Source organism: Simochromis diagramma, unplaced genomic scaffold (assembly GCF_900408965.1).
Source record: "Simochromis diagramma unplaced genomic scaffold, fSimDia1.1 OVJJ01000361.1, whole genome shotgun sequence".
NCBI lineage: Eukaryota > Metazoa > Chordata > Actinopteri > Cichliformes > Cichlidae > Simochromis > Simochromis diagramma.
In genome coordinates, this window is record NW_024386860.1 from 18,560,862 (window position 1) to 18,576,367 (window position 15,506).

The window sequence follows — 15,506 nt, forward strand, 5'->3', positions numbered from 1 at the left end:
CACAGAGCCTCACTGACGCCTGCAGGTGTCAGACACCTGCAGCACGGCCTTCAGGCTGCTCGCGTCGACACATCTGGAGATGTTCTGCATATTTTTAGTTCGCTGGGTTTTTCCTGAAGTCATATTTATTTAGTTCTCTCTTAATTATGTCCCCCGTCTATTTACTTACCATGTTAATTTCACTTCCTGTGTCTCTTCCTCACGTCGCCACAGCTTGTGGGGGCCTGGTTACTGTTACTACTGTTCACAGTGCAGGAGCTAACAGCAGCTAACGTGGTTAACTCGACACGGTGCTGCATCTACTTTTAATTTCTTTTTATTGTTTCCAGCTAGTTTCCAGCTAATAATTTTTTTCTACAAGCTGGAACAGCAACTAGGGGAGGGGCCTGTCTCATTAAGGACTCTGATTGGATATTCCAGGCCAACCCTGTGGGCTGGTAATTGGGCCTGCAGACCGGCTCATCGGCCCAAAAGTGCGCTGGCCCAGGGGGAAGATGCTGTGTGTCCCAGATCAATTTTGTTTTTATAATTATTATTGAAGACATTGTTGAACATCTTTGAAAAGGGGGCAGCTCACAGTACAGAAGCACATGCGGCACAATCGAGCCGATCATGTCAGAGTGTGTCTGTGACGGTGGCGACCCGGGTAGTGAAGATTATTCGAACATTAAAGATTATTAATAACACAACGCAGATTAGTTTGCTTTGCAAATTCCATCAGTTGTATTTAACAGAAATGGATATATATCCTTTGTTTTTGTATCCTTATTTGACAGATTTTTGACGTCTTGGACTTTGAGTTCTTAATTCAAATTCATCGTCTTGATTTTATTTTTGTACATATTAAAAATGATAAGCAACATCTTTGCAGGAGGTCTCCTCTCTCCAGGAGCTCACTGCTGGTGGGGGAGAGGTGTAGGAGAGGAGAGGTGTAGGAGAGGTGGAGAATGAGCTCAACCTGGGTGTCTATTGTCTTGTGTAGTCTGGGAGATGATTGGATGATGGGTCGGGTGCAGTTTTCTCTGCAATGGGGTCGGGTGGGGCTGCCTGGGGTTATGTGGGGCTGGGCGGTGCCGCTGCCGGGTGCCCCAGATGGGCTCTGGATGGGCCTGGGCCCCCTGGCCTTGGTGGACTCCAGGGAGCGGGGGTGCCTACTGGGGTCAGCGGGGGAGCTGGCCCCAGGGAGGGGCCCCTTCCCCTTCCTTTCTTCCCTCCCCATCCTCAGGTGCCTCCCTCTTCCCGCTCCACCACACCCACACACATGCAGGGCTTGGGGTGCAGGTGTGTCACCAGGGTGGGGCACTCCCCCTCTGTCCCCTTCTGGACGCCTGTGCCTCAATTTTATTCCGCAACCTAGACAACCACATTACTCACACTCTCATAACACCTACATATAGGGTCTTGGGGGTGGGCACGCTACACGGCATCCAGAGGATGGTCTGTGTATTCAAACCCACCTCTGGCGCCGGTGCCCACCTCTCAATTTGAAACACGTATAGACACTGAGGGTTTGGGGAGGAGCCGTGCTGCTCTCTGGCAGGAAGCACCGTGACCAATGTTCCCTGTAATGTTTCATGTGTCTGAGCGAACACACAAACTCCCTGAGCGGACACTTGGACCACTGTGAGCAACAGCAGACGTGTGCACTGTGGTCACGCCAGCATCGCATCCATCCAAGTTACATGTTTATTAAAATAATCAAATTACAGCATTAAAGGCTGGGGGGAGGTTTGTTTTCGCTCACAGGCTTTCGAGCGTTTTCCTTATCAAACGCAGTTTTTACCGTTTCTTCCCGCAGTAAATATAAACAACGACAGTATTCAGGAAGAAAACCAAACACTGCAGATATTTTTATCATAACTCTGGTTTTACGTGGCCGATCAACACAATTTAAAAACTGGTATAAAGTCCACACTGTTTCCGTCAGTTGTTCCGTCTGTCCTGCTCACATCTCCAATGGTTGTACACGTTGTCATTAACGTGGCTCCACTCCACATCAGCCGCTTTGCTAAAACACCGGTGTCGCACATAAGGACGCTGTCATAGCCTGTCAGCCACGTGGATCAGCTGCGTATATACGAGTGTGAATCGCATCATTGGCTGGACTGTGGGTTAAGGTGGCATCGTTCTGATCCCATACGGGAGCAGCCAGTCACTGACTAACACTGCAGAACAGGATTGTTAAAGTTTTAATTTTAACTTAAATTCAGGTTGGATTTTTTTTTTTTTTGTGCGCAATGCAGATTTTCTGTGCGCAGAGACGTGCCAGCAGTGCGCAATTGCGCACCCGCGCAGCTTAGAGGGAACATTGACCATGCGCTCCTGTGTTTTAAATGCACTTTAGAACAGCACGCAGCAACACTACATATCAGCGTCTTCACTCACCCCTGTTCTCTGTTAGCCGTCGGGGCTGGGGGGCTGGGAGGAGGTGCTGGCCGTCAGATTGGTGTCTGGGATGCGGGGCCTACCTGCTAATGGAGATAAGGGGGCGGTCTGCTTGTCTCCACTTCAGGGAAAAGGGTTACATCTCCTGGGTCTAGGTACGGTTTGCCCCTTTGTGGCGAGGGTACCTGGACCTGGGATGTAGAGAAAGTTTGGGGAGTGTCTGTCTCCATGTCAGGTGAGCGCCGAGGATTTGTTTATGTGTGTATGGGGGTGGGAATGCATGTTTGTGTCTGCGTGCGCCTGTTCGTCTATATGTCGGGTTGGGTCTTAGACTCCACCTCTCTGGGAACATCTCAGGCTCTCCGAGGTATGGAGGCTTATCTCCCCTCACCACTCTCCCTGAATAAAATAAATACATAATTATAATAAAGGTCAATCAAGTGGACCAACATGGCACGGCCATGATGATCCGCTTGGCATCTTTCTTCAGGCAATAGTTCTGATGGCTAACGATCCAAACGGGACAGGGGAAAAGATCAGCAGTTCCCTCAGGAGTCCTGAGCTAATACATAAAGTATAAGTAACTGAAAATACTGAGTATATTACACAAGTACTGGAGTAGAAGTACTCACAGCTGCTGCTTCTTCATTTAATTATTTATTCAATTTAATAAAAGCGAAGCTGCGGCGTCGTCAGGCAGGTGGGTATTCCCCTCACGGGCAGGGGGCGTAGTCAGAGCCCCGGGGGCGGGGTCAGCGAAATACCGCGCCATCCTGCAGGATAAAAGCTGGTCCCGACAGCCTACGGGAGGCTCAGCTGACCGCTCCAGGACCAGGCACGATCACGTGACCTTCTCACCTTCAGCTTGATTATTTGAAATGCTCAGAGAGTTTCTGATGTCTTCAGACGAGATGATTATGACCAACCACACAGCAGCAAACACCACCGGAGCCGAGGACTGGACGCAGGTGAGCTCATCGCGATCAGCACCTCCTGTGCTCTCAGAATCACTGCGCACATTCAAGCACTTTAACGGAGCTCAGCAGCTTTACATGCGGCTGGATAAACGGTGTGACGTGGAAATAAAATCGAACTATGTGTTATTGCGGGATCTACAACAATACAATAACAATAAACAACAACAGTCGTGATTTGGTGCTGCATGAATAAAAATAAGCTGTTTTCTATACTCGTATTATTAGATTATATTGATGTAGACGCGTGATGCCGCAGCTCGTTCTGTGCCTTAAGGGGACAGTACACCGCGCTGCTACTCTGTGAACAACACACCGGAGGAAACCATCCAAGTGTGATTTACTCTGAGTCACGTCCAGGATGTGTTCGGCTTGTTTTCTGTGACGAGTCTCGGTCTGTTCCGTCTGCACTCGGAGACTCCGTCAGTTCAACATCTGCCAAAAGTCCAGTAAAACAATCAGCTCGTGCTTTTGTGCTGCTGCACTAAATCGAGCATCTCTCACTGAAGGAAGTGAAATAAATTCATAAATTTCACTTCCAATAAAATCTTTGAAGTGCTCGCGCTCACCGCTGAGCAATAATAACCTGATGGTTTAATGCAGAAGCAGAGAAAGCAGTCATCATAAACACACACTGGGTTTCTCTCACTCTTCATTTAGTGCACAACTCATTAGAGACAGACTCAGTGATGAGAGACAGGGTCGCTGTATGAAGAGTTAAGTAATGATGAGTCATATTTATTTGTATTTATTCTCTTGTACATAATCATGGGTTTGTTTATTTTAAAATGTCTATTGATCTTGATCATAATTAAATATTATATGTATTATATTTATATATAGTAAATATAAACATTTGCTTAAAACATTTTATTCATATTTATACTTTGATGTATTCTCACAGACTGTATGTAAAAGATGGAGGTATCCAACAAGGTGTCGCTCACTGATTTTGAAGCTTCAGTATTTTAGCCATGTTGGTCTTTTGGCACCAGAAGTGACCATACTTGGAGAGGGTGGCGTGCTGTCAATGCTAGCTACTTCCATCGATGGGTAGCTGTGGCTCCAGTGGTAGAGCGGCTTGTCTACCGACCCTGAGGGCGGAACTTTGATTCTTAAAACAGGAAGTTAGCATTTTCTCGTGCACAGGGTCTATTCCCCGAGTTACGTGACGCGTCCATCGGAGTGTGAGAGCGTCAGATAAAATGACTTTCGTGAATGTTGAAAGCTGTCACCTGCTAACTGCTGCTCACTAACGTCCAGATAAATCTGCGAATTACAGACGCTGCAGCCTCTGCTGGGCGTCAGAGGAACTGCAGTTTGTGATGTTTGGGCCGTGTTTAGTTTTATTCTGTGTAGGAGGAGGCCGCGGTCAGCGGGCACTTTGAGGGTTGTGCGCACTCGCCGTTATCTTGTTGGTCTTTTTGTGTGTTGAAAACTGTGAATTTCAACCCTCATCGGTGTAAGACGGTTAAACTGACATCTTAGAAAGAAGTAATAATGAGACTACAACGGTTTCCTTTTTCTCCTCTCGGAGTGAATTTCTGAACTTCCTCTGGGGTTTTTTGTGTTTCCCCCACAGTTTGTTTGTCTCTATTTTTAACACTTTCACTCCCACATCTGCAGCTGATGTTAACTGACCTGACCGAGAGACGAACACTCGCTGCAGCATCGATTAAAGCACAATCGCATTAAGAGTCACGCAGCTCTAAGAGCTCGAATAAGTAACAAAAGAGCGTTTGATGTTTGTGCTTCATCGTGAAGAAATGTGAAGTTTGCAGTGTGTGTGTCTGTGTGTCTGTGCAGACACCTCAGTGTGTGTGTCAGCCTGCTGACCGCCTGCCTGTTTCCCTGCAGGTGTACGTCGTGGTCAGTTGGATCCAGCTCGTCATGGCTGTGCTCAGGTCAGTGTCTTCATCCTCCACAGGCACAGCTGGAAAGTAAAGAAAAGCCATTCATGAGTAATTTAGAGCTTATTTTACTTCAGTCAAGTTCAGCAGCAGTAACTGTCGCCATTACTGTTTTTATCAGGAGTAAAACTGGAAACATGACTGGGAAAGTCAAGATACTCTAACTACATTTTAGTGACACATACATTTGACCTTTTGATATGTAACGTAGGCAAACTGAGTAGGTGACCCACAGAGCTACTGTGTAAAACCTGAACACCTACACGCTGTTTTTTACTGTAAAACTCTGAAATCCTGCATTTTTAATAATCCGAGCGCTGAAGAAGAATCAGAGTCGTCTCGGCCGGACTGTTGGACGTTCCTGTACAGAGACTTGTTTGTAATGGGCTGCGTCAGAGCACATTAGGCTTTTATTGCTGGTTCATTTACCCAGTGTGGGACCAGTGGGAAAGACCTGAGGGGTCAGAGGTCACAGCGCTCAGACAATAGAGGCAGGCGCAGTTCCAATCAGCTGTTTTTCTTTCACGCCATCTTTATTAAACACCGAGCTCTTCCAGTGAGGTTCCACTCATGTGTGTTTGTGTTTGCAGCATTCTGGGTTCAGGCTCCATCATCTGCTGCCTGATGTTACGGGGACTCAGCCGGAAGCCCGAGGTCAGCCGCTTCTCTGTTCTCTGACGCTTTGCACAAACTGTGTGAGATAAACTGTGGTCTGAACTTTAAAGTTAAAATAATTAAGAGGAAGTGCTTATAAAAGCTGGACGTGGCCGCTGTGAAATCACCCTTTGTGTTATCGAGTTCTCTTTTCCAAACCTCAGCCCGAGCCGCTGATTTGAAACTAGGCGTGATGAGAGGGGGCTGAACGCTGACACTGTGCCTATTGTTCAACGCTGTAACGAGGTCAGATTTCCCCGGCGCAGAGGCATCACTTTAGGACACTCAGATGTAAAGATGTACTGTCATTCACATGTTTACATTCAGTTCTGCTTTTATGTGGATAAGAATGAAAACATTACGTAACCGCTGGGTCCACTCATCGTTTTATACAGAAGAGTCTGTAAGTAGGACAAAGACACCCGATCAGCCACAAAGAAGCCCCGCCCTTCTCGAGTCCTAATGAGGTTCATAAAACCGCCGTCGTGTTTATTCAGTGAGACGTGAAACCCACCAGTAAGTCTTCAGGTGAACAGGAGACTCGTTTTCTCATAAGCTTCTGTCCAATCAGACTTGCCTCTACAACCAGGAGTCGCCCCCTGCTGGTCATCTACATTAGCCTCGCGCCGTCCTCCCTCCAGCTTTTAAAATCCTTTCTCAGCACGCTGTAATCTGTGTGTGTGTGTGTGTGTGTGTGTGTGTGTGTGTGTGTGTGTGTGTGTGTGTGTGTGTGTGTGTGTGTGTGTGTAGCTGCAGCCTCTGATGCTGCTCAGCGTCGCAGACCTGCTGCTCGCCGTGTGCTGGCTGATCGGCTCCATCCTGTTCTTTAAAGACTGCACAAGCCGGAGCACGCACTGTTACTACCTGCACATCGTGGAACAGGTGAAACAACACAACACTACACAACACTACACTGGACTGCTGTGGTTATACTGTAAGACAAAGTGACCCACGGAGTACAATCAAACTGAAAGACCCGAGGGTCCCGAGGGTTTGTGTGTGTCAGGACCCCAGGCCAACTTTATTGATAAAGCTACTAAAATAAAATAAACAGAGAGACCGATCGCTGGCATGAACTCCGATCTGACGGAGCAGCAGCTCTGACAACACGACGCCACACACGATTTTCCAGATGGGTTAGGTGATTCCAGCGCGGTGGTCAGACCACACCGGTAACACTTCCACCTTCATCACGTGACCCCAACATGTTCAAAACCAAGCTCCGCTTCAGACGGGCTGCCTTTGTTCTCTTTACTTTGTTTCAGGGGAAAGTTTTCAGAGTGAAGCGTGGAGCTGCCGAGGGATTTCCATATTCTCAAAGCAAAGTGTTTCCTGAGAAGTCAGCCAAAGTCGACCCCACACACAACTGAAATAGCATGTGCCAACAAGCAAAAAAACAAGAACTTTCACACAATAAAGTCAAATGTTTAACACGTGGAGCACATTTACAGCTAAAAGCAATCATCAGATTATATCCATAGTTATCAGAAAAGAGTTTTTTAACCACACAAGAGTAAGTTTGCCAAGACGATTTGTGCTAAAGGGCAAATCACCAAGAAAAGGAAAAGGAAGTGGCAGGAAAAAGGTCGGGGCAGCAATCGTGATGAAAAATTGAAAGAGAAACAAAAATAAATTCAATCAGCTCCAAGGAAACAAAACTAAAGAGAAACTGGAGCTGCAGAGCTGAGCTGCGTCTCGTCCGGATCGTAACCTGCTGAGCTTCTCTCCTCTAAACGTTTCCTCATCAGTGACTCATCCAGCTCGTTCAGTCCCGTTTACATCAAATAAAACTGGGTGCGGTTTTGCCTCTGTTTCTATGACAACCAATCCAGCACCTGAGGACGAGCGGGTAAATGACAGCTGTGTCCCAAAGCGTCGGCTGCATCCTCCGGAGGCCGCGTTTGAAGGCCGGTCACGTCACAGCCAGGCGACGAAGGCTGTCCCAATTCGTCGACTCCTTCAAATGCGTCCTCCTTTTCCCCGAATTTGAAGGATGGGTCGGGTGTGTCCTTCGTGGCCCACCATATCCCAGAATTCATAGCGCGGCCCAGCCAAATTTCAGCTGCCAACAATGGCGGCTGCTGCTAAGTTTTAAAATTACTCTTATTAATCTTTCTGGGCCACAAAATAAACTTTTAGCATATTTTCAGGCGAGAAAGTAGCTGTGCAAACTTCAAATAGCTGCTCGGTTTATCAAGACATCGCATATTTGCAAAAGTGCGCCGACGTTTTCGGAGACGTCTGTTACCCACCAGCTCGATAGCTAGCCGGGGGGTTCAATGGTCACTCCAGCCGGCGAGAGCGGCGGACTCCCGGCTTCATCGTTTTCAGACCCCCGCTCTGTCGCTACTCAGGTTAAACATGATATTTAAGTCACTCGGATAACTTAAAAATGTAATTGTTTTCCTTTTTTCGGTGTTTCATTTGTTCCGGAGTAAATCGGTTTGGCTGAGATCAAAGTTATTAGATTAAATAAAACTTTATTAATCCATCGGGTGGGTTCCTCCGGGATTTTCACACAGCTGAATAAACGTTCAAACAGAAAACTGATTAAACAGAAGTGTGAGACGGTCGAGAGTTTACTCCAGTGTCCTGTTATATTTTAGACAGCAAGGAGCAGACGTGGAGTTTATTAAACTCCACAGAGACAGCAGTGACGCAGATCTGAAGGCTGGACCGTCCCATTTCACCGTCTCGCACTTCCGGCCTTCTCGCACCTCGAAGGACCCGGCCCACGTAGACCGCGAAGCCCGGGTCCTCCGAAGGATGCGGCCGACGTTTTGGGACACAGCTGACGTCTCTGTTGCCAAATATCTATCGAGTGAGCTATTCTGGCCCAGATGACCAGGTCCAGATCCTGAACTGGGTCATTCTGGGATGAAATGGAGCAGCAGAACCAGGACAGAACACAGCCTGGAAGCAGAAAAACATTCCTGACCCACATCTCCCACTCAGAGCAACAACCCCGGGTCAGCTGCCCCTTTTGGCTCTCGCGCTCTATTAAAGTCTGAAAAGGGGGCGGGGTGTCAGGTGACCCGTTTAGAAAATCAGCGCGGCGAACGTGAGCGAGGATTTGGCTCATCACAAACTCTGTTTCAGGTTTTCTACATGGCCTCCTTCTTCTACACCCTCAACTACGTTTGGAACCTCTACAAAGGAATCAAGGAGAAGTACTGCAGCTGCATGGATGGATACTCTGTACAGGTACAGACACATCTGTCCAGCTGCCAGGGCAGCAAAACACACACAACAGGTAGTAAACAAAGCTTTCAGGGTTTTGTTTGCAGCTCATAAAGCTTAAGAATAACACAAAGGGCAAACCTGCCAGGGTCAAACTCTGCGCAGCCCACAGCTCCCAGAGGCTCAGTAAAAGTAGAGTGGTGGGGAAACCTAAGAGGATAAAAAGATGCTCCAGTGTCCTGACGGGGCACAGACCTCCCCATGTTTGGTCCTGATGCTTCAAAATAGTTTTGACCTGGTACCCGATCACTTCGGTGCAGCATGAACAGCTTTGTTTGTCTCAGTAAACATGAGGCTGTAAAAATGATTTTAAAGGACCTTGAAAAGCTTATGCACACATCCACACTGGACGACTGTAACTGCTCTACTCGGGCCTCCAGCACTCTTCTCTTTACCGGCTTCAGTTAATTCAAAATGCAGCTGCGCGTCTCTTAACAGCTACGAGAATCTATGAACGCATCACTCCAATTTTAGCCCAACTACATTGGCTCCCTGTCAAATATCGCATAGATTTTAAAATTCTTTTGTTCGCTTTTAAAGTTCTGAATAATTTAGCGCCCAGCTCTCTCTCTGAGCACTTAGATCGGCCAATCACAGGCTCCCAGCACAACCTCTGTCTCGGTGACCGGGCCGTTGCAACCGTGGCACCCAGACTCTGGAATAACCTCCCTGTTCATGTTCGTACCGCCGAGTCGATCCAGTCTTTTAAATCACGTCCTGAAACGTATCTTTGTACTGTGGCTGTTGGTTCTAACGAGTTGTTCTAGCTTGTTGTTGTCACCTGTCTCATGCTTTTACTGTGAAGCACTGTGGTCAACACTGTTGTTTTAACATGTGCTACATAAATACATTCTGATGTGATATTTTGCATCCTTGTGCAGGTTTCCAACCGAGTGAGCACGGCGGGTAAAATCGTTGCTCTGGTTTCATGGTGAGTGAGCACCAAAGCCTCACTCTGTGGATGCATGCAAACACACACACGGTGGTACTGATAACAGTGTGTCCTGCTCTGTGTGTCTGCAGTCTGCTTCCTGTGCTGCTGATGCTGCCGGTAATCATAGAGGGGAACATCAGCCACTGTCAGGCCAACCTTACCGAACCCTACAGGTGAGGCCAGAACACAAAGCGTTCACGCCGCGAGCAAATCCACCGATTGCTTCCACGCAGAAGCTCAGTGGGCTTTTTTCCACATCCGACCAGGTGTCTGATGATGCACACCGGAGCGCTGTTCCTGATGTCGGACGAGCAGCCGATGAGCCGAAGCTGCCTGTACCTGCACACCTACCACATCACCGTCTTCCTCATCACCGTGCTCGTCACCCTCCTGAGCATCACGGTGAGTTCACGCTCGTCGCACAGACGCGTCTTATTCTACGAACATCACGTGGAGGTGACCTCCCCTCTCCTCTTCCCCCCCGCAGGTCCTCGTGGTCAAAGCGCGCTGTATTTACAGGCGCATCGTGACCTCTAACGGTTACCTGGGCAGCGAGCAGCGGGCCTCGTTCAGCGTGATGGACCGGAGGATGGTCCTGTACCCGCTGGTCTTCGTCTTCTGCTGGGGTCCAGGTTTGTTCGGCGCGGACTCTGATTGGTTCTTGTTGACGACAGACGCAGTCAGCGAGGTTTCAGCGTGTCTTTGTTTGTCGTGTTGTTTCCTCAGCGGTGATCCTGGCGTTTCTGCGAGTGGCGGATCCCGCGGCGTGCCAGGGCAAAGCCGGGGTGGTGCTGTACATCCTGCAGGTGAGTCGGTACCAGAGAAACACGACGACATTTACACTCTGAGCTCGTTCAGTTTTTGGTGGCGTGTCGTCTTTTCCTGAGGCTGTTGAACAGTTTGTTTGATTTGGATCTTTTGACAGCAGTCGAACATTTTGTGGTTGAATTTGTGCGTCGGGCTCATTTTGTGGTCTTTGAATGTTTTCTTTGTGTAACTGTGTCTCTCATTAAGCTTCCTTCTCGACTGCTTCACTGGTCTTTTGTTGCTTTCTGTGCGATTCATCACGTAGGATATCTCAGGCTCATCGTTGTGGTTCTTTTTGTCGTAGTCACACGCCTCTCTCAGGTTGTTTCACGTGTTTTTCGTGCAGTGACCCGAGCGTGTCTTGTGTCCTCAGGCGTTAACCTCGGCCTCTCAGGGCTTCTTTAACTGTCTGGTCTACGGATGGATTCGCGTGTACCTGCGGCGAGCCCGCAGGACGTTTTCGTCTCGAGACGCGGACACTCAGACGCCTCTGCTGCGAGCGCAGAAGAGGAGAGGCTACCAGACCCTGCAGACGCTCGCCTGAGACACACTGAGACCGAGGGCGTGTCTCTGCCAGCTGCCTCGAGAGGAGAGTCTGAACTTTCGCTTTCCTCGAGGGGGGAAAACACTTTGTTTCTGCATCAAACTTCCACCTATGATCCTGAACCACTGAGGCGAGAAAAAAGGGAAGAAGCAGGAGGGGGGGGGCTTTACACCGAGAGGAAGAGCGACGCCGAAAACAGGATTTGAAAGAGACGCGACATCGTCACCTGTGAGCTCCGTCGCACGGACGGGCCTCACAGGGGTTTGTTCAGGCAGGTCACATGACCCCTGCTGGTCACCGGCGCACAGTGAAAATGAAGACGCGTTTCTTTGGACGTTTGTATGTTTTATGAAATGTGCAAATGACAGAAAATTATTCCTTGTGTTTAAAAAAACAGATTTAATCTCTGAGACTTTTTGTAAATATGCTCCTTTAATCACATCTGAGTTTGTTTTCTTTTTATTTCTGTTGACTGCATTAAAATAGAGATTTCTACAGAACGCAGTCGTCTTTTCCTTCCTGTCATTAGCGGCTCCATTTCCACTCTTAGACTCCAGATCCTTTTGCTTACTCTTCTTAGATCAGCTCATCTGTCTGACACCAGCTCTCTTTAGACCCTCCCTTCCCCTGTGGTGGGTCTGCGCCTCCACAGGCCCCACTGGTTTAGAAACTTATTCTCAACAACAACACAATCAGCGATCGATCGATTTTACTTGCTAGCAAGGGAAGGCTGGTTGGAACAGGCTCTTGGAGCTCAACGCTCCTCACCCGACTCAACTTCTTCAAAGAGGAGCCTTCCTCACAGCTGTTTACTGAAAACAGTTACACAACAGTAAACACAAGCACCTCCCCTCATAAACCCCCCTATGGTTCTAAAAGATAAGGCTGTGTGTGTGCGCGTTTGTGTGACCTGCTGATCACAGAAGGACCATAAAAGCAGGAAGCTTACCACACAGGAAACAGATCTGCCTAATAAAGCCTCCCCAGCACCAGAGTAGCTGGGGGAGGTGGTCAGAGACAAAGGAATGTCTTTGATCATATAGTTTAAACTAAGACTTACAAATTTAAGAAACACAATGACAACAATTAACGACTTGACTCCAACACCCTGCCTGCTTTCTTTTGATTGGGAAGCTTGTGGAAGCCTGCTGAGGGGCTACGTGTGCTCTGTGGGTGCTCAGTGCCTGTAGAACAGGGGTGTCGAGGGCCGGTGTCCTGCAGGTTTTAATATCACCCTGGGCCAACACACCTGATTCACATGATTAGTTCTTTAGCAGGCCTCTGGAGAACTTCAGGACATGTTGAGGCGGTCGTTTAGCCATTAAATCAGCTGTGATGGATCAAGGACTCGTCTAACACCTGCAGGACTCCGGCCCTGAGGCTGAGTTGGACGCCTGTGCTGTAGAAGATGACTGTGTCAGGAAATCTGTGACAGTAGGAAAAACACTCGAAGCGTTTGGCTTACAGGGATTTTATTTAGTTTGCTGCCTCAGTGTTTTTATCATAGAATGAAACATTTTTAATATTTATTTGAAAGAAATAAGGAATATGTCTCCTAGGCCGTCACACCACACAACCATCGCTTCTTTCACGCCGGAGCCTGACCTCACTCATTATGGGATGTCCTGTTCAGAGGGATCCCTGCCAATTCCCATCGTCTGCTGCGGGCGTTTCACGGCAATCTGCACAACAATCAGTTTGCTCTTCAGGCCGACGTCAGCGTCTCTGAAATGTTGGCGTTCGTGACGTGACTGCAGAAGAATCTGAGCCCCGTTGGAGAGTTTGCAGAGCTTCACTTCACGAAGAACTAAAGAGGCTTCAAAAGGTCTCGGGGTGAATGTTTACCGCCACGTTCACACCGCCACACAGGAAGTGTTTGATTTAAAATGTTGGTTTGCTCTCGTGACATTAACGAGCTCGTTTGGATTTACGTCATGAATGATTCAAAGCCTGTGAACACGAATACAGTGCAGAGACAACAGAGTCAGAATACTAAAAGACTGAACGCACAATGAAAAGAGAGCTAATGACGTCACGTGCACACACAGACGGAAACTGGTTTAGCATTGATGTTTTATTTATGACACTGATGTGTTGTTACGCAGTGATTGTGACGTATGTTGCTCTAAGGCAGCAGTAGGCAACTGCAGGCCTCGAGTGCCGCGTCCTGCAGGTGTTAGATGTGTCCATGATCCATCACAGCTGATTTAAAGGGCGAAATGACTCCTCAGCATGTCCTGAAGTTCTCCAGAGGCCTGGTAATGAGCTAATCATTTGATTCAGGTGTGTAGACCCAGGGTGCGATCTAAAACCTGCAGGACACCGGCCCTCGAGGCCTGGAGTTGCCCACCCCTGCTCTGAGGAGTTTATCCTAATGGGCATGTCTGAACTTAGAAACAAACACCAGGGGGCGCTGCAGGCTGTGTGTAGTCTTTGTTAAAACTGCACAGATTTAATGTATCAGGATCTTTACCAGGTAGTAAACTGAGAACAGCACGTGACATCTTACACCGTGTGGTCGTTCAGATGCAGATTCAGTGAAGTTTGAGTTCATGAAGCGGACTGTGTGAACGCTGGAACAACAACATCCACCTGTGACGCTGTCTGGGAGCTTTCACCTGTATCATGAAGAAATCAGCTTTACTGCAGCATCATTGTAATAGAAGCTACGTGGCAGTTGAAGAGGGCGTTGTAGGTTTCTCCTCCACGTTTCACAAAATCAGCAACTTTCTTCCTCCCATTAAACTGTCTGCTCAGGTGAAACACGGGCTGCAGGGAACGCACACTTTAGTATTTTATTCTGCCTCCATACTGCTCATCATTCACTGAAACACACATTTTACTCCACAGAGGAAATATCTTTATGTTCAGCAACTCATCACTCTTTTAAAAATGTCTCTGACTCAAAGCTTCAGTTCAAACTCTGACTTACCTTCCAGGCTGAGCTCATGTGCCGAGCGCTGGTCACCACCGTGTCAGAGGAGATGCCGTAGTCCTGACCTTTGTGGATCAGCCACTGAGATCCATCAGCGAGCGTCACTCTGAGGGAAGAGAAAACGTAACGAGTCTGACGCTGCGCTCATCAAACATCTGAGAGTCCGAGATTCGAGCTGTCAAAGCGCGTCTGTGAACTCAAGGAAGCAAAGGAACGAATCTGAGGATGTAAGAAGTGCAGCGGAGCCTGGACAGAGTAAGAAATGCGACAGTTGGACGCAATCTGAGCCTTTTCAAAGAATAGCAAAGAGATGTGATGTCAAAGCTTCGGCCAGGCCGTGGTTTGTCTTTGTTTTGTAGCAAAGGTTAAAAACATTTCTAGCCTGGAAACATAAAAACCAGTCTGGGCTCAGGTGTGATGACCCATCACTGCAGCCGTCAGCAGGAGCTGCTGCAAAGTGGAACTGAAGAAAACTTTGAAGGAATCTCAGGCAGCGTCTTTTTCTGTGGCGACGGTGGATTCCAGATGGACATCAGCAGTAGTGAAAGCAGCAGGTTTTTAAATAAATACGGTGAGCGTGTAGCCTGACCTGACGCCGGTGTGGCTGAGCGGTCCAAACGTGGACCAACTGGATCCAAGCGGTCGGACCATCCATTCAGCTTTGTACACTGGAGAGTTGTAGAGATCTGTGAGCTGCTGACCCGACAGGTCGTAGTTGCAGTTGCTGTATCCTCCTGTCAGAAGGAAACGCTGTTAGTTTGATGTAATCTGTGTTCTGTACAACCAGCCACGCAGCTGCTTTTAAACCTCACCACAACATTAAAACGACAGAACTTTTTACCAGACGAGGCAGACGTTTGATAGTCCTGACCGACTCCCTGCTTGGACTCAGTTATCTCTGCTGTTTGTCTCTTGGTAGATGAGCCGGAGTTTCCACGCTGCTGCTCGTAAACAGGTTTCATCACATCAGCAGAAAGAGCTCAACCTGCACGTATGAAAGGATTTACTGACGTGGATTTCTAGACTGTAACTAAAATATGCTGAAATTTTATGACACATTTAGGACAAAATTTGTAACTTTTTATATTTAAATCTAAATGTTACGGGGAACTAAATATTTAGC

At 48.0% G+C, this 15,506-nt stretch overlaps 1 protein-coding gene across 3 annotated transcripts; it reads left to right on the forward strand.

The window, feature by feature from the left end:
• Positions 1-1,634: 1,634 nt before the first annotated feature.
• Positions 1,635-11,582, forward strand: tmem116 (transmembrane protein 116). Of its 3 annotated transcripts, XM_040030919.1 has the most exons (12): positions 1,635-1,648; positions 3,221-3,353; positions 5,217-5,263; positions 5,860-5,923; positions 6,674-6,805; positions 9,023-9,127; positions 10,045-10,094; positions 10,187-10,270; positions 10,364-10,499; positions 10,585-10,729; positions 10,824-10,903; positions 11,278-11,582. In XM_040030919.1, the coding sequence occupies exons 2-12, from the start codon at positions 3,264-3,266 to the stop codon at positions 11,446-11,448; spliced, it is 1,104 nt and encodes a 367-aa protein (XP_039886853.1). In that variant the 5' UTR covers positions 1,635-1,648; positions 3,221-3,263; the 3' UTR covers positions 11,449-11,582. The 3 variants fall into 3 exon arrangements, with proteins under 3 accessions (XP_039886853.1, XP_039886854.1, XP_039886852.1); XM_040030918.1 differs by lacking the exon at positions 1,635-1,648 and having other exon boundaries at positions 2,766-3,353; XM_040030920.1 differs by lacking the exons at positions 3,221-3,353; positions 5,217-5,263 and having other exon boundaries at positions 1,641-1,648; positions 5,918-5,923.
• The last annotated feature ends 3,924 nt before the right edge of the window (positions 11,583-15,506 follow it).